This window comes from Pholis gunnellus, assembly GCF_910591455.1.
Source record: "Pholis gunnellus genome assembly, chromosome: 3".
NCBI lineage: Eukaryota > Metazoa > Chordata > Actinopteri > Perciformes > Pholidae > Pholis > Pholis gunnellus.
Window position 1 is genome coordinate 23109230 of NC_136529.1, and position 25624 is coordinate 23134853.

General features: G+C 43.6%; 1 protein-coding gene across 1 annotated transcript in view; it reads right to left on the reverse strand.

Annotated features, from left to right (window-relative positions):
* Nucleotides 1–25624, reverse strand: part of itpr1b (inositol 1,4,5-trisphosphate receptor, type 1b) — a gene marked incomplete at its 5' end in the record, with an annotated part of 76031 nt that overhangs the window by 25946 nt on the left and 24461 nt on the right. Inside the window, 14 exons of the mRNA XM_079157133.1 lie at nucleotides 233–416; nucleotides 6745–6922; nucleotides 8916–9049; nucleotides 9805–9852; nucleotides 16344–16379; nucleotides 18065–18176; nucleotides 19466–19614; nucleotides 21771–21955; nucleotides 22070–22190; nucleotides 23197–23325; nucleotides 23507–23632; nucleotides 24217–24468; nucleotides 24702–24902; nucleotides 25044–25169. Of these exons, the coding sequence (XP_079013259.1) occupies nucleotides 233–416; nucleotides 6745–6922; nucleotides 8916–9049; nucleotides 9805–9852; nucleotides 16344–16379; nucleotides 18065–18176; nucleotides 19466–19614; nucleotides 21771–21955; nucleotides 22070–22190; nucleotides 23197–23325; nucleotides 23507–23632; nucleotides 24217–24468; nucleotides 24702–24902; nucleotides 25044–25169 (1981 nt within the window). The remainder of the gene's footprint in view (nucleotides 1–232; nucleotides 417–6744; nucleotides 6923–8915; nucleotides 9050–9804; nucleotides 9853–16343; nucleotides 16380–18064; nucleotides 18177–19465; nucleotides 19615–21770; nucleotides 21956–22069; nucleotides 22191–23196; nucleotides 23326–23506; nucleotides 23633–24216; nucleotides 24469–24701; nucleotides 24903–25043; nucleotides 25170–25624) is intronic.

Here is a 25624-nt window from a genome sequence, read left to right on the forward strand (position 1 = left end):
ATAAGGCTTTATTACTTGGATCTGTATGAAATTCCTAAAATAAATGTCCACAGAAAGTCTGCAAGTAGTAATAAACTAACTAAATGATGTGGCAGTTTCTGTTTTAACACACAGGACATTTAGAGACTGGGTATTCAAACAGACTAAATGCCATTTCCACAGAGGTTTGATAATCTCATGTGAATATGATGAAAACATTTCCAGGGGGCGACCGAGACTCCGGCCCCGTCACCTTTCTTGCGTGCTGGCGTGTCTTTGTCGGGTGGCTCCTCGTCCTTCTTCTTGCTGCCCAGGTCACTTGTGTTGACCGTCACGGTGGCTTTGATCTCCTGCTGGGCCAGCTTCATGCGCTCATTAAACACCTTGAAGAATTTTTCCGACTTGTTGTCCCCGGTCAAACGCTCGAAGAATGACCGCTGCAGAAAACAAAATAAAAATAAATAGAGGACGATGTTATTTGTACTCCACTCTTTCTGTCTTACACCAAAGAACAGTTCCTTGTCAGAGTTGTTACCCACCACTTTCTGCTCTTACTTTTTACCTAAATGCAGATTCCAGGTGGCCTGCTTTCAACGTTGGCATGTTACCAGCAATGTTTCCTTTCAAAACTCCCTTTGATCAGAGAACAATGTCTTCAAGGTCTAACCTCCACTTCTTATCATTGTTCCTCTTATAGTTCCTACGCAGACACAGCCAGCCAGAGGTTCTGTTAGACGCTGTTACATAAACCCCCTTTCCACAGTGCAAGACATGCTGCAAGGCCTCACCTTGCACACCCGATTTCACACCATCTGCCCCCTTCTGAAAAACATGGCCCTGGCACCCTTAGGACTAGCGCTGGGCGGTAACACAAACAGGCGAGCAGGGGCGAAAAAAAACAAAAAAAACAAAGACAAGATTTGGAATATTGACATACTCAACTACATGCGCACACACAGAAACACAGCTACACACCCAGCTGACGTCACTGTCCAGTGTGCAAACACACACACAAAGGTGTGCCAGCACAGCACATGCAGGTAAAAGCACACACAGCTGTGGAAACACTCACAGAATTTGCCTCATTTGATTGCGTAATACCACACATTTTTGCATTCACAGCTATGCAACAACAAAAGTGAGATTCAGCCAGAGTAAGTGATTTGTGAGGTCGAGGTTAGGTTCCTGCAGAACCACACAGAGGGCAATCTTTTCTGGAAACCTTGCATGCATGGAGCTATTGTTTTTCTGCATGGTGTTCTGTCCCATTTTCCTCTCCACAATCCCTCCTTACATAAGACCTGTAATCAGCTGAGTGGTTACAGTGAGGGCACACAGCGCCTCAGCTCTAACCCTGTTACATCAGCCCGCAGAGGGCGAGCGGTGGAGAGAGGAAAACCCTGCCCTACTTTTCAGTGCCAGAATGGCACGAAGCGAGCGTGCGGTGGGAGAGCGGGGAGGGAGGGTCCGAAAATGGGAGGGAGAGGTGGCGGTGTTGGTGGTGGTGGGTTATCGCATACATGGATTCTGGTGCAGTTTTGAAAAGCCTGTTACATAAGACTCTTTCCAGGTTTAGCTCAACCAAAGAGGGGAGGGACATCCAGTGAAACGAAATGTAAGTGACTTTTACCTGCATGGAAAATCCCCCCCCCCCCCCCAAACAAAATATGAAACCTAGCTGATAATCTCTGAGATGACCTCTGCAGAATCACCTGACTCGAGTCCTAAAAGGATGCAGAACACGTAATGTTATAAAGCAAATCAGAGTTCTCGTCCTCTCTTTCATGCAACAGCTTATCCGTGCTTGTTTTTTCGAGCTTTAAACACGGTGTTGTTTACGAGATCGGGTCATCCACCCATAGTGATCTGATTAAGAGTGCGCAGAAGACTTACGCAAGCACTCCTCCAGACAAACAACGGCTCCAGGGAAGCAGTTTTACGAGATTACCATATTAAATGGACCTCATGACTATGGCCATAAAAACCTCATTTCTTCACCGATGTGAAGGGAATCTTTTTGTCAACACTTGTCAGTCAAACACGCCGCGGGCAAAAAGAAACAGCATGCAACCGCTGTGGCCCCGTGCTCTGCTAGCAGAGTCAGATAAAGAAGGGCTGGGTATCGAACTTTCTTTAGTGTCTGAAGCACAAGAGTCTGAAAAACGGCCAAATACTAAAAGTTGGCATCAAATGTTTGCTCAGATCAGTACTCCTCGTACATATTTTCACACAGATTTAAATCACAATCAAACAGACTGTAATTCATTTAGAGTTATTACATGGCATTGCATCGATAGTTGTTGTGGAAATGTAAAAAAAAAGGGTTTTATAGATTGAATTTCTCAAAGTCAGGTACTGAAATAAGTTTATTATCTGTGCTGAAGGGGATGAGACTTAAGACTGGTTCGGATTTTCAGAAGTTAGCCCCCTCTTCTTCCCGGGAACTGCTGAGTCACTCGTTAAAGGAAATGGTCACTCAGCCAATCAGCGACGGCTTTTCTCCCTGAGGGGGCTTTGCCTTTTTTACGTGTCCCACTGCAGAGCCATTAAGCCTCCTGAGAGCTCTGCTGATCCTGCGGCTGTCACTCATGTTCAGCACAGCAGCTTTAGGTCGACTCATAATTCCGTCTCCGATTCTACAGATTCAACATGGTGGCACAGCGGGGGGCCTCCTGATGATCACGCCGCCCTCCTTCCTCTCCCTGTCAGCTGCCACCCCTGCTCCTGGCATCAACACGGGCCAGTTACGTAAGGCCTGTTTATACCACCAGCTCGCCCCTTCTTTTTTATCCCGTCTCCCGCCTCTCCCGCCTGACACCTTGGCGAGAGCGACAAAGCCATCCCTGTGCTCATTGGAGGGCTTTTTGGTGGCGTCCTCCGCCACCGCCCAGCTGGTAACCACGGAGATCTGCTCTTTGAAGCTACGACGAAGAGCTCCAGACAGGAGGTTGAAAAAATGAAAGTGAAATGCATGCGTGAGCGTGTGTTCTCAAGATTCTGCGCAGGCAAAAAGCCAAGCCACAGCACCCAGTGATTTAAACAACAACCCAAAATGTGCACTAATCTCACTAAAATGCTGCACCGGGCAGGATTAACATACTTAAACTTCTACAAACTATAAACTGGGTTTAAGGGGAGAATCCCCTGCCCACTCCGTAGTTAAAAGAGAGCTGGTATGTTGATGACACTGATGCCTGGAAACTCACTTTGCAGAAGCTTTTTAAAGCTTTCCAAGAGGTAGCTGTAATGTGAACATGAACCGTGCAGAGGGGGTGGTGTGGGTGAGGGGGGGGGGGGGGGGGGGGCTGAGGGTGTCGGCGTGCCACAACAAGCCTATTGTGTAAGAGTGGTGGCACCTGTTGGGTCCTGTAACAGTTACGGATCTGAGGTCACAAAGACAGTGTTGAGTAGATGGATGGTGGGCTGGGAGGAGCAGAGCTGCACTTCTGCTCTTACATAACACACACACACACACACACACACACACACACACACACACACACACACACACACACACACACACACACACACACACACACACACACACACACACACACACACACACACACACACACACACACACACACTCTCTCTCTCTCTCTCTAAGGGCTGCTTTTGGAAGAAGCTCTGCAGCCTCTAAATATATATCCAGGAGTGTGTGCGTTTGTGCATGTGCTAATAGTTTGCACAGATGAGTATGCAGGAGTGTAGTTTTATGCATATGATACAGTCTGTGTGCACTATGTCTGCTGGAGTTTCACTATCTCACAGTATTTGCTGCTTATCACTGAACAACAACCTGGAGGGTGTGAGCATACGTGTCATTCAACATGTTATCTGTCTATGATGATCTACGCAGGCTTCGGTTATTTATGGGAAGTCATGTCAGGTCAATAATTCATGTGTTGCCAGATTTCCTCAAAGCCAAAATGTGCCAATAAGTCAGTACAGTATTGTCTGCCAATTACTTACTTCACTTATGTATTTTGAAGGTGTTGAATATACGATTGGGAGCATTTTACTTGCCTCTCAACAGCTCTCAACATGGCAGCGGCAGGCTCGCTGCTAACAGTGCTAACACAGCTAACGGTGCTAACACAGCTAACAGTGTAAACGATGGCAAATGTGCTGACAGAGCTTACAGCGTTTACCTGAGGGGGAGAGTGACTTCAGTCTCTGCTCAGGTAGACATTGCTCCACTAAATATTTACATAGCAAATCATTGTTTGCTGCTATATTAATGCTCCGAATATTGCACCTGGATTAGCTGAGCGTGGATTGCTGCGAGGTGACTGCTGAAGGTAAGAAATGAGCATGTTGCTTGTATGACGGATCGGTTTTCATTGGTTATAGCTGCACACTTTCAAACAGGCCTGCATTTGAGTTATGACGTGATAAACGAATAACAAAATAATAATTTTCAGCGTATGGGCAGATGCTAGGGTGAGTTTAAAGAAAGTATTGAGATTTCATCAAAGAACAGTTCTTGTTCATTGATGTGGGGAGTACATTTTTTTGTAGGCCTTAAACATTTAAATGTATAAACAACTGCCATTAGTTGTTGTTTTAGTACAAGTAAATCTGCTATCACAGCCCAATGGAAATCTTTAAGCAACAGGTTTGTGGCTGTTAAGGATGATACCAGACAACCCAACAAATTCAGCTATTAGGATTTATTAAAATAATAGTTAAAAAAGGTGTCTAGTTATTTTGGTGAAGCAGTGGGGGCCTGTTTAGTGCGTTACTCTTACACGTCATGCAGGGGGGAAAGGCTGGTAGGACAGACTTTGTCCTGACACTAACACACACACCAGGGCCCATGAATTCATTCTGAAGCTAAGTAACATCTCTCCATCTTTCTCTCTTATGCTCGCTTCGCCCCCCCCCCCCCCACCCACAGAACGTTTGTTGGCTAGGCTACGTCCCTGGTTTACCTCGCGGAAAACAAATAAAACAGACTGCTTGGAGCAATCAGTGGGCATGTTTTTGTCCTGCTTTTCATTTAGAGTACAAGAACCCTTCTGTCCTAACGAGAGGCAGGCGACCCATCATTATGCAACACAGGGAAATGTGGTGCATCTGCTGATATGTTGTAAAGTCACTCTGGACCAAACATGATTGCTCAACAAAGCTCACTTGTCCCCCGGACCACGCCAAACAACGATAAAAACGCCCAACTTAAACTCTGGAACAAGCTGCTTCTTTATGACCGTGTCTCCTCCTCCTTTAAGCCAACAAACTGCAATGCGTATCAGGTTCACTTTGAGGTGTTTTTCTATTGGTAAAGTAGGAAAGCTGCCTGGTTACAGTCGGAGGTAGACATTTACTGTAGAATAAATTGGTGCTACTTCCCTGTAACACGAGCACATTCACTTCAACAAGACAACGGGCTTTGCAAACATTTACGACGGCCCGGGGTGCACAAAGCAAACAGAAAAAAGTTCCACATCCTGTTCAATATGCATGCCACGGGCTACTTTCAGCGGGGGACACTGAGCTTCTTCATTAGGCCCTGACCTAGAAAAGGCAAGTCAGCACATGAAATGACGGTTAAGTGGACAAGTCGGCTTCGTTGACGTGCCCTAAGGGAGGCCGCAGGGAGCGGCTTCTCCTGAGGTAGCACCAGAGAGCTGCTGAAATCTATCTGATCTCTCAGGAAGCCTCCGAGGGTTCAGGCCTTCTCCTGCCGTCTTTCCACCGGCAAAGCACGACCCAGCTATGGAGTGCGGTTGGAATGTGAGGAGGTCTGTTGTTCTGGCCGTCATACACCCGGGCAGCAGAGAGGCAGGCTGCAGTTTATGTAACGGGAGCCATGCAAGAGCCTTTGTGTACAGAGACATTCGACCAGAGGAGTAAAGTACTGACTGTAACCTCCTTCCAAATTAAAGCAGTTAAAAGCTGCGTACTTTTCTTCACGTTTTCCTGGTTAATCAGAAAGACCAGCTAGCGTAACTGCCAGTGATGTTTCAGAATTAGAGTAAATTCAGTAGAGTGAGAGCCGGAAAAAAGTGGACCCATTTTTCTGCTGGTGACAGCAAGAATGGGAATCAAAAAAATCGATTCCCACCCTTTGTAACAACCCTTTGCAAATAGATGTATACTATGCAACTGGCCTGTTTATGCAAGAGAACACAAAAGGAGCACACGTCCAAAAAAACCCACAAAACCAGAATACACCGACAGACGGCTTTCAAGCGGCAAATACATGTTTTCTACTCCGTGCACGACATGAAGACACACACGTGCTGAATTGATGCAGTTGCAAACACAGCAGCTCTCTCTCTCTCTTCTCCACCTGCTCGCTGTGAGGTTTGCAAAGAGTTAGCGTTCCCTTAGCAACCCCTGGCTGGCTGTGTGTGTGTGTGTGTGTGTGTGGGGGGGGGGGGGGGGGGGTGACGACGTGTTTGGCTGCTTTGACCTCTCAGCAGACTACTGTTCCTCTTCCCTTCTGACTTCCCTTTCTCCTCTACATGGCCCAAACTCACTTTCCCTTTTTTTCTTTCTTTCTCATCTCAAAACGTCCGTAAGTTCAAACGATGTCGGGATGCTTCGTACACGCGACCGTGAATTCAAGCTTCTTGAGTGTCTTGAATTCTTCCCGCCACGGCTTTGAACTCTTGGGAGATAACATCTCCTTGCCTTTTCTGAGGCGAAAGCTTTTTGCGGTCCCATTTATTCGCAGGCGACACGTGTCCTCATTAACGCCTCACACCCGTCCCTTCCTCTGCACCGTTTGTGCTCCTGAACCCAGGAACCCACATTCACCTGGATGACCGTGTTTCCACCCTCCAGCAGAGCGATGGCCAACAGGATGCTCTCCTGGAAGATGCGGTCGCTGGTAGCGTTCATGATGAGATCAATAACCAGATCGGAGGCCCCTTCTCTGTCCAGATGGCACTGGACCTCCGCCAAGCTCAGCTCCCCTCGACCTCCGACCCCGGAGCTGACAACTGTGCACACGGAGGGGAAAACGAGTATCATCCACGTTAATGTTGATGTATTCAGACAGGTTACATAATAGAACATGGGTCACTGTGTATAACTAAATGCATGCTAAATGCAATTTAAAAGTTTGACCGTTTCCATTATACTGCGGGCTTTAAGCAGTTTGATGGATGCCTTTATCCAGAAACTAAGTCAACGCATTCATATCTAACCTGTGTTGCAACAATATGAACAAATTAAGTGTTATTGCTAGTTTTAACCAATATCAATAAATTCATGTAATACACAAGTGTAGTCATAAAATGTCAGGAGAATGCTAAACTAGCTCAGCTAACAAAGAGAACAGGATATTGAACATTAATGCTAGTGATCACTTATAGCATTTAGTGTTCATTTTTTAGTGCTATTTTATTTAGATTATAAATGTTATATTTAAATTATGTTTAAATCCGGTTTATAAAGGACGGCATTTGGTAAAAGAGAGTTTTGTGCTGCGTGGAGTGAACCGCAGGTTTTCATTTCTATCCATAGAGCACAAATAAGATCAGATGTGTCTGTAATCCACGGAGATCCTTTAACTCCTACTGCTGCTGCCGGCTACCACAGCCAGCCAGGGAAGCAGTGGTGAGATAACAGCACCCATCAGAGCCATCTCTGGCTGGGCGAGCCACTGAATCAACAACACATCCCATTCTAGACGGAGCTCGGCTCGCTGGTCGCCTGGCAACAACACGGCCCACGTTATGCTGAGGAGAGAGCCAGTATGCTCGGTAGCAGAGCCGAGGTCCAAGGGCTTAAAGGAGGACAAGGCCATGGCTGTGAATACCACCCCCCCCCCTCCACTCTAAACCATTATAGAGATGAACGGTGAGTCATAGATGTGGTGACACGGAGCGACTTGCTGGGAAAAATAAATGCCCATTACATTTGGGAATGTCAGTCTCGATTGAGCAAAGATTGAGAGACAAGAGCTTTGGTTCGTAATAACAACTGTTTTCTCTACATATGTCTGTAAATGTGTTGTTGTGAACACGATGCACATGTGCCCAAATGTATAGCGCTGTGGATCTCCACTGTGTGGTCCAGGTGGGCGTCCACATAACAGCGATCTTGCGTTTATTGCTACCCATTGGAAATTGTCAGTGTCACTATGACTATTCTTTGTAATCTGTGTAACAAACATTTCCGACATGAGAGGAACTTCCACATCCTCTGTAAACACTTTCCTGTGAAATTCATACAATGATTTGAAATAATTGTTTAACCTTTGACCGAATGGTCACTTTCTTCCTACACTAAGAAATACAGATATTTTAGATAACAGCTTTTATTCATGAGTAACTCATCTGACTGATCATAAAAAAAAGCCATAAATACAGTGTATGGGTTGTCAAGGAAGCTCAGCGCACACCTTCCGGTTAACACCGTTATCTCGGTCAGTATTGTTGCCGTCGTTCGCACTGTTAACTCTGTTAGCCGCTAGCCGCCGGCTCAGCCGTTGAGCTGAATTTAGCTTCTTTGAAAGCATATATACGAACAGAAAAAGTCTTACATTTGATTAAATTATCATGACGATTATCATCATATCCTTAAATGTTCTGATGACTTTGAGCAGATTCCACATTAGCAATGGTCAAAAGATTTTCATGGACAATAAGTGACTCTGAAAGATTGCAAAGCTTTTGTGAAGTTTATTATTTAGCTAATAATTTAGCTGTTCTCTTTGAATTTTAGTTCAGTAAAAGTTTAAATGGTGCGACTAAAGCTGAAAGGTTTCATGTTTTTTCTTTATTAACATCTAAAATGATTGGTTTGTAACATATTCCAGCTGGCAGCTGTAAATCTTTGATTCAACTTATTTGTGTTGTGTGTCGAGCTCGTTGCAGCAGTGACCCAGCGTCCCAAAGTAAATCATTTCAAAATCACATCATCTTATCTCTCTGAGCGTGACCATACAGACACACAGATAGCGTATTGTTGTACACACACACACACCTGTAGGGGATTTCCCCTGCGCTCCAGGAGAGAGCGGCACGTTGCTGAAGGCCGTGATGCTCTCTCTCCTCGGGCCAGGTTTCACGTTCCCGTAGTATCGATTGACAAGGATCTGCCGCAGAGCTTCGCCCTGTCAGTGAAAATGAATGTTAGGAGATGAAGCCCCGTTTGAGGTTTCCATATCACAGAAGTGGAGCTGGAACCTAAAGTCAGCGTCACTGTGCTAATGTAGCGAGACCAGAACATTAATGCAAGAATACACTTAATCACAGTAATGGTTTGAAATCAAACATCAAAAAGCCGACAATATAAAGCCGTGAAAAGTTACACGGTTACATGGTCACCTCTTTGTAAAAGTTAAAAGATGGATTCTGAATTCCTTTAAGAGATGTTCCTGGCAATTAAATAAAATAAAACAAATACAAAGATACAAAACGGAAAATGAAGAGTAAGAATGTAAAAGCATCGAAGGCTAACCATAATAACATTTCCCCCTTAGAAGAACTCAACACCCAGCATCTTCCTTTTTGACATTTACCCTCTGACCTCAGTCAATGATGTTTAAAGGCGACGCTGTGCCCTCTCCCATCATCAACATATGCTAACATTCGGTGTTTTCCCCCGATTGGTTTGATGTAAATCAGTGCAGGGCAGTCACCTACACGACCCCTCTGGGCCCAACATGTCACAGGCCGAAGAGAAGAGAGGAAGACCCAAAGTTAACGTCCATCCGTCGGTGTGCCTTACGTGTCGCGTATCGTATAAGTGACAGGGGAGTGAGTGAGTGCCATGCAGTGGAAGCAGTGTGACCGTGAGGGCATCCCAACGGTCAACCAGTTGTCGACCATCACTAAGATGGAGGAGGAAACCAAACTCGGTACCTACCCTCCTCTGATCCTCCAGTTGCTTCTGCGGCTGGTTGGGATCAAGCTCCTTAAAAGGTGAGGTGAGTTAGCAGAAAGCAATAAAAAAATAAAAAAAAGGTCGGAAAGGAAATTAGAAAACAAAATATGTTGTTAATACAGTGCAAATTAGTTACTTTACTAGCATGCAAGGGATTGGGTGCCAATTAGATCATGCCGTTAAGAAGGAAGTGGTTGTGTCAGGGAAGATCAAAGTCATGCAAGGCTTCGTGCCAGAAAGGACTGATGTTCATTCTAAAACATATACCTACATATGAGTTAATCATTCAGAAAGAAAAGTTAATTTCGGAGCTTATTTATGCCCAAAGTCCGGTGGGGGAAATTTCCAACATTTTACCTTTGGCCTACGATGCCTCTCATATTATTTTATAGTCACAGAGGCAAATTATTTACATAAGAGAATGACAAGCTGCCAGAGGGTGATTAACACAAGCCATGACAACAAGAAGGGAGAATAAAAAAATAAAATAAAATAAAACTGTCCAGGTTACATAATAGAGCCGTGAGCTACTGACACACAGTGTAAGCACCAATCCGGCATGGAAAAACACCTCACCCATAACTCTAACCCCCGCACCCCCCCGGAGGGAAGAACAGAAAACTGAACTTTGCTCAAAAAAACCAAGATGTGGAAGGAAAGATGAACGAAAGGCAGGAAGGAGAGAGGGCAAAATGGATGAGCGGGTACGGCGCTCATACATACACAGGCGGATATGGAGCAAGTTACACGGGGGGGAGCGATATGCAGCATGGGGGGGCTGCTAAGACTGAGGACAACTGCAATGGGATGAAGTTAGTGTATAAATATGACAGATCTTTGATCAGCAGTGACCCATATCAGCGGGCCAGTAGGGGTCTTAAACACACCTCGTCAGGGACTTCAGGCTCGGGTGGAGGTGCCAGCTGATTGGAAATAAAAGGATGATGTTAGTCAGAGTTTGAAGATGTTGAATTAGTTACGTTGCCTCCAGAGAGTAGCACCCTCACCTAAAGACTCCTCGTCCCTACAGGCTGCCATCCGCTCATGTCTTTTTCTCTGTATCTGGCCTTTTTATTGCTCACTAAGATTGCCGGTCACATGCACAACCGCGCATCATACATGTGTGTGACTTAAAGAGCCGGGGGCAGAGAGAATGCGGAGCAAAGAAAACGCATCGCTCTCAGAGACCTTGGTGATAATGGATTGCTCACAGCATGTGAGAAATTGTTTGATTTCAGTGCGTGTTGGTGTTTTCATGGAGCGGATGTAATGGGACAGCGCGGAGGAGAAGCACGCATCGGCCTATTGCAGCGAGAATGCAGAAACTCTGTGTTTCGACCTTCACCACACCCGGAGACCTTACGCAATGCTGCACTGTGGTGTGTTTAGTATTCTGTGGTTCACTGTTAACCTCCTGTTGCAAAGTGTTGCTGAATGCATATTGGTTGCTATAAAAGGCCATGTGACTATTATTTGTGGTGCAGAAGATTTCTACTGACACTTTTGACAAAGCTTGTCTTAGCAAAAAACTAAGAGATACGACAGTGGTAAAGATACAAAATTATACCAAATGTCACTAATCCCGTAACATTAAATGTTAAAAAAACGAGCTGCAATGGGTTTTAAGAAAAACTCAATTTCAATGTTGTTGCCAAACTACTGGAGCCAACAAAACAGGTCCGACCATTCAGTTAAAAAAAAAAGTAACAGCATTACCATTTAATTTTATGGGTTGCTGTTGCTAATGGCATGTCAGTTATATAGTCTGAAAAGTACAATCAAAATGATTAAATAATAATAAAATTGGTGACCAAATAATAAAGCACAATTGAAGTCTCTAAATTCACAACATTTTATTTAAAATGTATAAAATTAAATTTGATGATAGGCTTGGGCATTTAAATTCCAGTTGTTCAAGAAAGTAAAACTACTTATTTAACTGACAAAGCTTTATACCTCCACACACACACACACACACACACACACACACACACACACACACACACACACACACACACACACACACACACACACACACACACACACACACACACACACACACACACACACACACACACACACACACACACACACACATTCAACCTGACATGGGCATACATCATGCCACCCTCTGTAACACAAGTCATGCTGGTTTATGCTGATTCATTGTGCTACTGGACAGGAATTCCCCTTTATCAAGCCCCCTTCTACGTCTGCTCACTGATTTCCACAGAAAAACGGTGACGAATCACGCATGCGGCCGAAGCTACAATCAACACTATTGCTAACTTCTTCTAATTCAGTTACAAATTAAACCGCCGGCGGGACACGATGACCGCCGTTTGTGCAATCTGACCTCATTTGCCGTTATATATGTCAACAGCTCGCCTGTGATGTTTCTGGGTAATAAAATATGCATCAGCTGGACAGCGTGACGCCATAGTTGTCAGCATCACTTCCGTTTCTTATGCTTCCAAGAATGTGTGACGAAAACTCGATGAGGTTCGGAGCGTTTTGCGGTTAAAGTCGTATGATCTTGCAAACCAGAAAAATCTGTACACTCCTCCAGTGGACGAACCATCTGTCTGTTTACGATAAAGCAACAGAGAGGCTTCGCCATATCTCAAAACAGCCAGACCCGGTGAGCACTGCTTCACCGCACCTCAATGGTAAGTCACGAAGGAAATCGGCTGTTCATAATCAAAGAAAACAAGTCTTCAGTGAAAAAGGCCAGAGTGATTGTTTAGTATAGCACTGGCTTAAGTGCACGCTCACCACCTAAAGTAAATCCCCTCCCTGCACCAATGCTACTGTGTCCTTGAAGACATCTCTGCAGAACTTTTAATGCCAATTACCAGCGAAGGTCGCACATCAGTGGAGAGTTTAAATATTCCAGGAAAACGGGAGGAAAAGAAAGAAGAAAAAAAAAGGAGAGAAAACTGTTGGCTGTTATGTAACTGCTTCCTGAGAGCTGGCTGGATCCCAAGAATCGTGCAGCATTAAGTTCAGGAAACTGGGACAGCTGCTGCGTGCTGGCGAGGCACGTCTGCAGCGCCCCCTGTTGACCGAGAGAAACAAAACAAACAACAGCCCAGAGTCTCCTGACTTCACCCACAGTCACAGGCAGCAGGATAAACCAGGACAAGCTGGAGACTATCTGAGGGCATTCTGGCAGTGATGGGAGTGGCAGCTGGATAGATAGCACACAGAGGGGGGGGGGGGGGAGCACAGCTGAGAAAGTGAAAAGGACAACAATAATATTTGTCATGGGTGCGGTACGGATGCGGTCAGACAAAAAAAAAAAATGGAGGTAAAAAGAGGAAACCGTTATCGAGAAATCTCTAGCTAAACAGAGAGTAATTGGCCGGGATAATGTGGAGATGATGGAGAGCTTGAGGAACACACTCACACACATAGACCACCACCAGTAGCATAGAAATAGTCCCTTACATAACCCTCGCTACATGTATGGGTAACGCGCTCAGCACCGTCCTCCTCTGCAAACCGTGTTACATCACCAGAATAAGACAAGAGACATCGTCTCCATCTGACCGCTCCGACCTCCCACAGTCTCACAAACAAAGACGCTCACGTGCACGCCAAGGGAAAGACAAACACATGCAGTAAATGATATGATCGGGGGCCCCGACGATGAGGGCTGCAGGTCGATCCTGTCTCGTTTGGTCTCCTCCCTCCCTCCGGGCTCGCATTTGATCACGTTTCTATTCCTGGAAGAATGTGATAACCTCTGCTAATCGGCGTAACCGTCGCTCCGCTTTATCCTGCCCTCTCTCATTAGTCTCCCAGCACGCACGCACACACACACACACACACACACGCATACTGGGCATGCAACAACTAGAGGTATGATGGGAGTCTGTCAAACGGTAGTGAAAGTGACAGCTGCACTCATTCCTAGAGACCTTTGGGTGGGAGTCGGGTGTGTTAGGGTAGGTCAGAGAGCTAAACGCTGTGGTTACATAACGTCCATCATGCCAGTTTATCTCGCTCCTGCTCGGGGGAGGAAGTTGAGGTTTTTTGGCCTGCCTCTCTCCCATGTGAGTGATATCCGCACACATGCTGCCAGCCGTCAGTCGGGGCACCGTACGCTGCTGTTAATACGAGAGAGTGTGCATGAATGAGTGACATGGAGCATGTGCTGGGGGTGAGGGAGTGTTTTGTACATTCTTAAGATGCATATGGGAGGAGTTTCTTAAGATGCATATGGGAGGAGTTGATGAGACAAAAAGTGCTGGTCTCTGAGAACAGCCCCGTTTGTTTTTGTGGAAGCCGGGGATTTCCAGTGCTGCAGCAGCGAGCGGCACGCATAAGGAGAGAGGGAAGGAGGGAAAATGAGACCGAGAGACATAACAGAGAAACTGAGAGCATATCGCTTCCTGGCAACTCTGGAAAGACCCTTTCCGACAATTTCGCCATTTCCCCTGCTAACATTATGTTCACTTCCTTTGCACTCAACGCAGTCTTGATTAAGTGACTAGTCTACTGTCTTGAGTGTTATTTTCCTGCTGGCACAGATTCCTCTCGCTCTGACAAAGTGTGCTTTCAGTTTTGACAAATTTACCGATTTCGAGAGAAGAAGAAGGCACACATGAATATATGTTGTGCTAAACACACGCAACACGATATCCTCTGACTAGCTTTTCACCGGAGCATTCAGTATACAATATGCAGCCCTCATCAGAGGACGCAGTTTGCTCGGTTGTCATTGGGATGAGCTTATAGTAGCGGTCTCCATAGCGCATTCAGGACTGCTCATTTAAAAAGGCTCCAAAGGTTTTGACAAACTATTTCCGAGGACAAGAGTGGATGAGATGTCCTACAAGTGCTACAAATGAAATTGTAACAGGTAATAAGCTCCATCTGCCGATGAAGACCTTTTGGTTGAAAGCACCAGAATTAAAAACAGAGGACTTAGGGTATAAGGACTGTTCTCATCAAATTTGATAGTCCATTTCTATTTAAAGTAACAAAGTAGGTGCTGTACAATAAACATGACAGTTTAAAGATCAAAGCAATCCAAATATAAATGACTAAAAATAAGAAAAATACAACAAATAAAAGCTATATAGGGAGAACTATCCTTGTTTCTAGCAATGGTCAATGGAACAGTGGCTATCTTGAGTAAGATAAAAGGTGAGTGGATTGACCTCCGGTCTGAATAAAGACAACTGTTGCAGTGAAAATGAGAGGAAACTGAAGTGCTACGGGCTACCTTTTAAAGATCTCTGGGTGTTGAAAACGATCTGGTCCTACGGTTATTTTAGTGCCCTAAAACTTTGATAAAATCTTAAAACAACAACAAAAAGCAAACAAATAGCTTAATTAAAAGTTTAGAAAAACAAACCTCCTATGAACTATGAATAGATTTGTGTGTGGGAGGTCCCATCCTGTGATATTCATCAGTAGTCATAGATCATATAGTTCCTCTGTATTCACACCCATAACCCCCGTGACATCTACTCACCATCACAAACAGAAAGGAGAAACCTGTTTTATCCACTTCCTTAAGGCCACAGGTCACGACCACACACATATTTTTGCAATGCACACGCATGACATGCACACCGCTCCGCACACAGCCCAGCCCCCATCTGTTAGATGAAGCATCTCCAGCTATATATAAATATATATATACACACACGCGCTCACACCTGCTCATGTAATGGTGGCAAAGGGCTCAGAACATGATCTCTCACCACCAACCATCATAAGGGGGCTGTGCGGCATGTAGATTGAGTGACCAAAAAAATAGAAACATTGCATTGGTGTTGATAATACTTATGATCATTATGAGGATCATCAACTCAAGACTGAAGCAACGGTTTACCCCAAAATCAAAAATACATAATCTTACATGTAGTGCTATTTATCAATCTAGAGTTGCCTAGTTTTGGAGATATCGGCCGTAGAGACGTCTGCATGAGCAAAACGTGTGACAGTTTCTTGATCAAAAGATTAAAAAAAAGAAATCACTCTCTGTCCCTCCACGGAAATTCCGAGGTCCAAAAGTCGCACACAATTTGTGATGAGCAATCTTAGCTGCATAAAGACGCTGTAATGGCCGTGCTGTAGAACTGTTCCGTTACAACAGACATAATAAAGATTTCGAAAGGGATGAACAACAGTAGCACACCTAAAATCGGTTGGTGAAAAGCTGTATCCCTGCATTGTCCAGAATGTATTCAGTAAAATAGAATTCTTCTAAAAACTAATTTCTACCTTAAAGAATGCACGTCAGTACAGAAAGTTAGTACAAGACCATATACAGGGCAGAACACACAAGCATATTGCATAATGTGAGCTAGACATGCTAGCAGTATGCTACATTATAACATGGAGATCAGGAGACACAGAACAGGGAGGGATGGACTGAGCTACTGACAGGTATCACTGATGGGAACGTGATGCCAGAAAAGACTACGAGCAGCACAAGCATGTCTATGTTGTTAGTGGGGAGACAAATCAGATGTAACATCACAAAAGGAAGTAAAATGATCAACCTCAGCCACATCCATTTCATCATCAAAGGCAATCAGCTGCAAGAGAAAAAAGTATAGGGGGCAGAGAGTTAGTATAGAGCCAGATTAATGAGTTAGAGCTCCGTCACAAGTGTGCAAATGTCAAGCTTGTCACACAGTGATGTCAGTGGTTATGTCAATGAACAAAGTGTGAAGTGCTTTGGAGACCCACATCACAGGCGTATGTGTAGTTCAAAGCTGGCTATCACTTTCTATGCAGATGACATAGTTCTAATCTTTAAAAACAGAAGAGAAATATATTTACTATTCATGTGGATAAAACAAAACGGTTCAGTATTATAGAAATGTATTTACTGTATCTGTTAACGTGCCTCGTCATTAGAAGACGTTGGGGCCGATCATGTTTTGAATGTGTGGTTGCTTCACACAATCATCTGCCGAACAGCGGAAGTCACGAGTGATGAGAATGATAAGAACATGCTCTCTCATTGGCTTCTCGCCCGTCATCACTGCCAGTTAAATTAGAAAATGGAACTTGGGTATCTGCAGTGGTGAGCATGTGTTTTATTCCCATGCGACACCTGGTATGTTGCAATGTGAACACAAAGCTTTGGACTCTATAATGGCTATAAATAAAACTACAGGTGCTCTTCCCTTTAAAAGCTTTGATAAAAATGTGTGATCATTTTGTTCTGCCACAGGTACACATGTCGATGTAGTATATTCCCGTCTTCTTCTTGACTTTTCCTGCACATGGGTATAATTAAGTGTCAACTTTCTTACTTTAAAAGAATCCCACAATACAATGCATATTTCTTAGCTCTGAATATGTTTTTGAATTCTATTTTAATTGGTTGTCAGTGATAGTCATCTTTCTAACACAAAAGGCTGTATGTTGGGTTTTTGTTATTTATTCTAGTTCTTTTTTGTAAACAAACTGTTTCTCAGTGTTTCTCCCTAAAATACAATGGGTGTCAGAGTACCCATTGGGTTCTGTGATTGTTTGATCTTCTCTTAGGTAAGAATTTTTTGGTCAGGAACACTCTTACCACCATAAGAAAAAAATATCTTGTTTTCACAGTCCACAAATTGAAAATAATGACATCAATTTCATGAATGAAAATCCTAATTCCAGTTGTGGGTTGACTTTGTTTCTACCACTGAACTAGAACATACTGCTATTGTTGCAAGCTGCAAACAGCGAGAGTTGAAGCAATCAACTAAAGATTAGTTTCATTAGTAGCCAATGAGGTCATTAGTAACCGATGAATGTTGTGTAAAATGGTTGAGGGTGATAGTCGAAGCAGGTGCGATGTTAATAAGGATGTACAGTTCATTCAATTATTTGAACTTATTGTTTGTAAGGCTCTTTGGGCTATGAGGGAATTGATTTAAAAAAATTAAAAAAAAAGTTTTTGCCAAGCATAGAACTAGACATTAACAGAGAGTATTCATAAACTGCCCTGGCTGCTGTGATTTCAAATAAAGGACTTGATGACATACGTATGGTTTTTTCTGTTAAGCGTGTTATATGTTCGGGCTCCAGCGGCTACCGAGGAGAGCTCAGCCTCTTCTTTTATTTCACCGTTTTTCAATCTAATGTCTTCCAGTACGTTTGTTGCAGTGGGACCGGGAACACAGTATCCTGAGATGTCAGTGAAGTGTTTTATCTCATGTGTGGGTGATTCTTGGGCACGACAACAAGCAGATGATGTAAAACAGGAACGCAGAGGGTATTGTACCTTCTCCCCATAGCCCCGGTCTTTTGTCATCATTTCCCTCAGTGTCTGCAGCACTTTGATGCACAGACGCTCCTCGTTCTCTTCCAGCAGCTGCTTGGTGTGTTTGATCAGCCTGGCCAGGAAGAGAGAAATAAAAGTGAGTGCATACAAATGGTTCGACGAAAGCAGCAGTTCTCCAACCACCTAACTCCACCGCTGAACACACCTCAACACTCTACATGTTATTTTCGCTGATGCGCACAATGGTCTTCTTTTAGCCCAGAACAACTGATTTGGAGGATAAGATAAAATACAGCATATCATTGTCCATAAAATAAAGGGAAAGCCCTTGTTTTAATCAGTCGCAAGAATATTTATCATATTTAATGCATATGTTTCTAAACTACTAAGTATTTCCACAGCATCTCTCTTGCATTTGTTAGTTATGTATTTTGTGGAATTTTTTGAAAATCCTTGTCAATAATGACAATTAGTATTTAGAATAACTTTAACCTATTGTATGAAATGTTCCTTTCTTTTATTTGGACCATTGTCTCCATGATACCTATTAGCTTGCCCTTTAAACAATTATTTATCAGCTAACGTTACAGCGACCTGGCCAGATCCATGCCGCGTAGCTAAGTCACAGCTAACCGGCTAACCGTAGCTAAGCTTATGCTATAGTTAGGTAGTTGGCCGCCCCTGATTTGCATCTTTCTTGGATGGTAGAAAGCAAACATTTGTTATACACCTTTGCTTTGTATAGTCATACAATTTCTTGTTGGCTAAAATCCCCTTAATTTGTCTGTGTAAGCATCATGGATCATGTTAGCTGGTGAAGCAATTTGGCAAGGTAGCCAACGGACATATCCCTCTTGATAGTATGTTGCTAGCGATAACGTTAGCGAGCAAGTGAAGTAAGATTAGTCCGCTAGCTGTAACTTAGATACGCTGCATGGTTCTGGCGTTGCTTTATAACGTTAGCTGATAAAGTAATTGGCAAACGACAATCTAGCCAATTTAGTCTGGCTGAATTAGCTGATGTTATTTTGCTACTTTATCAAACATTTTCTGCGCTGTAGGGGAAGAGCGGCAAGGCACTCGGGAGCGGGAATTGGAGTCACATCCTTTGAATTTTCCCGGTAAAACCGATGTGAATCCTTTACGTAGAAATCAGTCCACAGGCAACCAAGAAAGTTGGGGAAGTTTTTAGATTACAATCCGTTCACACATACAATACAAAGCCATTAATACATGTAAATTGTTATTGTACCTTTAATTATTACAGCATAAAAAACGAATTAAATGTTCTATGCATCTCTGTATCCATTACGGTGAATATGCGTTTTAAACACTGCATACATCCCATGTTAACCGGCAGAATAAAACTTCAGTGGGCCAAATTCTGACCTTTAGACTTACTTTGATATGAATCCTCCACTTTCACATTTCTTGCGAGCTTCTGTGTTCTCAGGGAAGAGCAGCTCCGGACGATGCAGGACATCGACCAGCACTGAGAGCTCCGCTTGGACCAGCGGCCTCAGTCGGTCCTCCAGCGCCGATACGATGTCCTACAGACAATAGGGACACACAAACAGAGCTGCAGTAACTGACTGTTGACACAACACAGCTTTTATAAATGATTTATGACATTATATCTTTGTATTACAAGAGGAGTCGTGACTGAATCCAATGGAGGTGATTAAAAAAAATCAAAAGCTTATTTTTCTTACGTAACCTGTCGGACATACTATACTCTCATATATTGAAGTGTATTAAATCATTGAGAGTCGGATTAGATTAGATTACTCGTTCAACATTTAAGCCGCTGATTTATCTCTCAACATCTCCCCTACATGCGTCCACATCACATATTTCCTGCGAGCAATCCAGCTGCCACGAATCAAAAAATGTCTGCGACATTCCTTTATGAATGAATGTAAGAGAAGCAGAGGGCGTGACACATCCACTACATACTGTCCTCAAACAAAGCAAACCATACCTATAATGCACCACCACGCCCCACTTCTCTATGCACTTACTTCCTGTCACACCTGGTGATGATTAGTGTGAAAATATGCAAATAAGTGAAGGTGCATCATGAATACTGCTGGTCTGGCGTGGATTACAGCACTGTGTGGGCTGTCTGGTGAGTGGCAGAACAAAAGGGCGACGAGGAGGTGAAAAAACACAACATACAAAGAATGGCATTGAAGCATGCATTCTGAGAAATGCTGTTCCCTAAATAAAAAGCAAAAAGGAATAGAAAGAAAAGCATTTTGAGAACCACATAACTCTCTGCCTGGGAAGGGGTTGGTTAAAAAACGACTTGGCAAACTCTTTGAAAATATTATGCCTAGGTTGGTCTCGTGCTTGGAAAATATTTCATTAAACATCAAATACACTTTTTAGTTGCACCCTTACCGATATCCTGTGAAAGTAGAGATAAGAGCTGAACTGGACCGGATTTTCCTGCCTTCCAGTGAATACTGAGTCATGCATTACAAGAAAATAGGGTGTAGCAGCTTAGCCTACGACTAAAATTGGGCTGCAATCAGAAACCACTTTTTCAGTTTTGTATGCAGTCTTGGCATATTACCATCACACACACACACACACACACACACACACACACACACACACACACACACACACACACACACACACACACACACACACACACACACACACACACACACACACACACACACACACACACACACACACACACACACACACCACTTTTGTATATACAAATTACAGTCAAGATGTAAAAAAAGCTTACGCTAATCATTGTTTACAGAATCAGAGTCACAATCTGAAACACGTTGTGTACACATATAAGGAATTTGACTCTCACTATAACACACGGTTCCAAAAGGGTTGAAAAAAATAAACTGTTAACTATAATGTACATACATGTAGGTGAAAGAGAAAGTGTATGAATATGAATAAAAAAGCAACAATGAACAACAACATAGAATGTCTACGTACAAGTCGAAGTGTTTGCACAATTACAATCATGTTTACATGATTACAATCATAAATTTACACAAAGAGTGCTGGAATAAATACTGAATGGCCAATGTACTGGATTACTTTATTTACATGTAGATATATATAAGTAGACACTTACACTATATATTAGATTCATATTTAATGTATTATAACTATGTCTTAATATACAAATTATAAATGTCTTATATTCATAATTTGTAGACATATATTTTATAGTTAGAATACGCATTTAGTTGAGAGATTATTAACTGTATTTCTTTTTGTGTATTTAAAAAGAAATGTGGCTACTAGCTGGTCGTCTATCTAATCAAAACCACAACAACGTCGGCTGCATATGCATGCTGTGCAGGAGGCGGTTTTAAAGTACTTGTACCTTCTTTATTCCAATTCAAGCTCATCTCTGCCAGCCTGACTAATGGCACATACGACCATCTTACCACTAATGAAAGAACTTGATGTCCATCAGATGTGCCACTAATGCACTTCGTAAAAGCCATTGCCGCTTTCTGTTCTCGTCAATAAACTGGCCTGCTTTATACACACAGCTGACAGGAAGATATCCAAAAAAATATCAGTTGCTCTTCGAATTATTTTACTTATGTTTTATTTAACCAGTGTTTTTGCTTCCCCCCCCCCCCACACTGTAATAATAGCAAATACAATTGTACTGAAAACGTAAGAAAACAATTCAGCATGTTATGCTACCAACCTGTAGCCTCTCAATGATGTTTCTGTAGTCTTTGGAGGAGGTCAGGCCGGAGTCTCGTCTGGAAGTGTTCTTGGCAGAGAGTCTCCAGCTGAGGATGGTCTTCTGCACAACATTATTGGACTTGACGAACAAGTTGTTCACCTGGCTGTCCAAGTCCACTGGAATGGCAATGGCTCTGCTTTTAGCTGGGTAGAGGTAAATAGTGAGGATATTTCTATTTAGTGCCTTTATCGTGTGCCACAATGCCATTTTGAAATTAATAACAGAGTTTGTTGGTCGGCGTTGGCCCGGTATCTTACCCACGTCTGATAGTACTTTAATGCAAGCCTCCACGGAGGCCTTCTGAACGGGGTTAAGCCAGTTACAGTGGTACACCCTGAACACTCCCTGGAGCAGTTGTACAAAAACTGGCTGACGAGTCTGAAAGACAGAGAGCGAGCAAGTTAGAAGAGAACAAATGAACACAATGAGAGAGAGGAAAGAATAAAAGCAAAGCACATACTGCATAGGATATATGGAGGAGAAAAACTGTGAATAATAATTTAATAACCAATTGTGCTCCCTGATTAGGTTGAACCCGTAACCCAATATGTGCTAGAGATGTTCGTGTGAGGATACTAGAGCACCTATGGTGGAAAGGTCTACAGCTTTGGGGCCAGTTGGCCAGCTGATTATGATCACCAGACCAGTGTTTAGCAGAGTTCATCTATCAGCTGGCCACAGCCCTAGAGTACAATAAATACCTCAGTTATCTTTCCAAAAATGGCAGCCTGTTGCGAGAGAAAGAGGGTCGTGATGTCATCATATATTGGTAAACCTCAGCAAGCAGAATTCTCAGAATGTGCAAAGGCATACACAAAAGTAAATCAATCATTTCTACTGGGGGCCAACTTGGCACAAAACGATTCCAGATAAACACAGGGAGTCAAGAGGGAAACTGTCATAAAACTGTTATACTACACCACAACGTTACCGTACGAGGGATTGGCTCTATGGAGGTAACGGTCAAGTTTAACTGGGGAAAAATGTGGGATGACGGGACACCAAAAAAACATCAAAGTCTAAGAAACGGAGTGAATGCATCATCTGCACCATGTCCCGGCAAAATCTTGTGCAACACACCCACAGATCTGGGAACAACAGAGTAGTCTGTGTGCTGACTGCTGACTAAGCCATGAGAACGTGAAAACCCACACAGTGGAGATACTTCTTAAAATTCAGAGCCCGTCGACAAACACCCAAAGGGTTGGGAAACAAAACGTGGGGGAGGGTTACCATTACTTACATACATACGGCGAGCCATCTATGCAGAGGGAAGAATCGCGTTTAACAACTAAACTTTAGCATGTACATGATTTATAGGCTTTAAAATTGCAATCGCAGGACTGCTTGTGATATGGACTTTAAATGCTATACTGCAGATTACCTGCAGGCTTGTGCTCTGGTCAGAGAAAGGAGAGCTAAAGAAACACGTGACAATGCTCATGACTGTCTCAGTCACATAACGCTCCAGGATGGTATCCGCATGCTTCCTGTCACTGGTGTTGTTGCACACCTAGGCAAGGAATAGAAAAGATATTAGCATGACGCACAGCCACTGGATCACACTTCCTACATGTGGGCGACAGGTGACACATGTTCACTGCATGCTGTGTTGAATTATAAATTAAAGCAGAAAAGCACTCTCCCTGTATTGATCGCATTGTCAGCTTGATGTGGAATACATTGTGGCTTACCCTACAGATGTCCACCAGGAAGTTCTCAAACAGCTTCCACATATGGTTGGAGGTATAAATCTCCTTCATCTCCACCTCTGTGTCGACGTAGCAGTGGTTCAGGAAGTTGATGTAGGCAATCTTCACCTATTGGGATCCAAACAAACCAACTTTAAAAAAGGCACATTAGTGATGGGTGAACTGGTGATCCACAGACTGAAACTAGCCCTCAAACACCTACTGTAAGCATGCATGTCCGGCATGTTCCTCAGAATGTGAATAACAGCGTCAGAATCCACAAAAGTTACACATGCTGTGTCCTTGTATATACATTATCGTCATGTACTGCCATCTGGAAGACCTATCTTATTACCAGCTGCGACAGCATGTGGCTGGTATTGATTTCACCTACTGTAACAGGAACTACCACAGAAGTGATTTTGAGTACATTGCCATGTGTTCATAGAGTATGTCTGTCTGTGGACAGATTTTGTCAACGCGATAGCATCAGAACCGTGCCAGACGCAGTCAGGAAACTTATAGGGTGTGTAGTTGGGATCAAAATGAAGCCCGAGTTTGAAGATGGGTGTGGTCCGAGCAATGGCAGCGAAAGTAGGGGGGTAGGAAGTAGGGAAGGGAGCCATTTCCCCTCAACTTAACACACAGATTCACAAAGTGAAATCAACACAAATAACGAGATGTTCCGGCTGACAGAAATCCGTTATTCATACCTCAGGGATGCAGTCTTCATGGGTGACGACCCGCACGATATCATCCAGGGGCAGCAGGGAGTTACACTTGATCTCAGTGTAGACGTTCTTGCCTTCAGTGCAGACAGCCAGCAGTTCCACCAGGTGGATGTGGTACATCAGAGGGCTGTTTTCATCCATGCGGTCCCGCTCTGAACGCATCATCTGGACTAGGGTCTGGAAGGAGGCGCGGTCGTTGTAGAAGACCAGGATGTCCTCGCCCGAGTTCACCAGCTGAGTGGGGAAGAGTCACAATCTTGTAATCAAAAGATTACACTACATCTGTCAGTTTCCATTTGTGTCAGCATCATAAAACCCCATAGTACCATTAGTATCACCAATCTTTTTATTCATATTAGCAACACCTCTGTGATTCTGCTGTATTCTAAATCGCTATCTTCTCTGTAGTAGGCATTACTGGCGTTACAAAATGTTATTTTGTCGGGTATAAAGATGGTAGAACGGACCTCAGCCATGACGGTGTCCTGACACTTCTTGATGAACTTGTTCTCGGCCTTCACAATGGTCTGCAGGAACTTGAGATATTGGACATTTCGACCGTGAGTCTCGGTGCAGTGGACAAAGTGCTGAACCACTCGTTCGTTGATCTCACTGCACAGCTGGAAGTTATTCATGAAGATGTGCTGCATGGTGACTGCCTCTAGAATCTGAGAGAGTTGGAAAAAGATTGAACAAGGACAGTCTGTGAAAATGAATAAATGTCACATGTGAATTTCAGTATTTGTTTTTTCAAAGAAACTGTAGAAATCACTCCCTGTGAGTAAACTTGAGATGCCTGCACTACTCACCCCGGGGTTGAGGAACAAGTTGATATGCTTGTGAAGAAGAACCTGATTCTGCTGATTCCCCGCACAGAAATTCTGCAGGAACTCGTGAGCCAGTTTCATGATCTCCTGCATTTGGACATCCTCACCCTAATGCAGATAACATACAATGAGACTTTGCCTTTTCATTTACAGTACATTAAAAGGGATAGTTCGTATTCTTTGAAGTGGGGTTGTGTGGTGAGATACGTATCCATAGTCAGTGTATGTCCTACTGGGGTAATGAGAGGTAAATTTACAGTTTTCCTCAAAAGGAGTCTTGTGGCTTTGAAGAGAGCATAGATGGATATAAGGGCTTCAGTTCCCTATCGGAAAGGCCCGTCTGCGAGGAAATTATTGTTAATACAGCGTACACTTTTAAAAAAATGGCTTTTCTCCTGTGCTGGTACTCCTTTCTGTTACTCTAAACCGGGGGCGTTGCTGACTGCCGTCTACTGTAGATGATACACTGAATATGGATAAGTACCTCATACGACCCCACTTCAAAACATCCAAACTATTCCGTTAATGGGGAACTGCAGTGCAATATGTAAAAGCTATGGAGG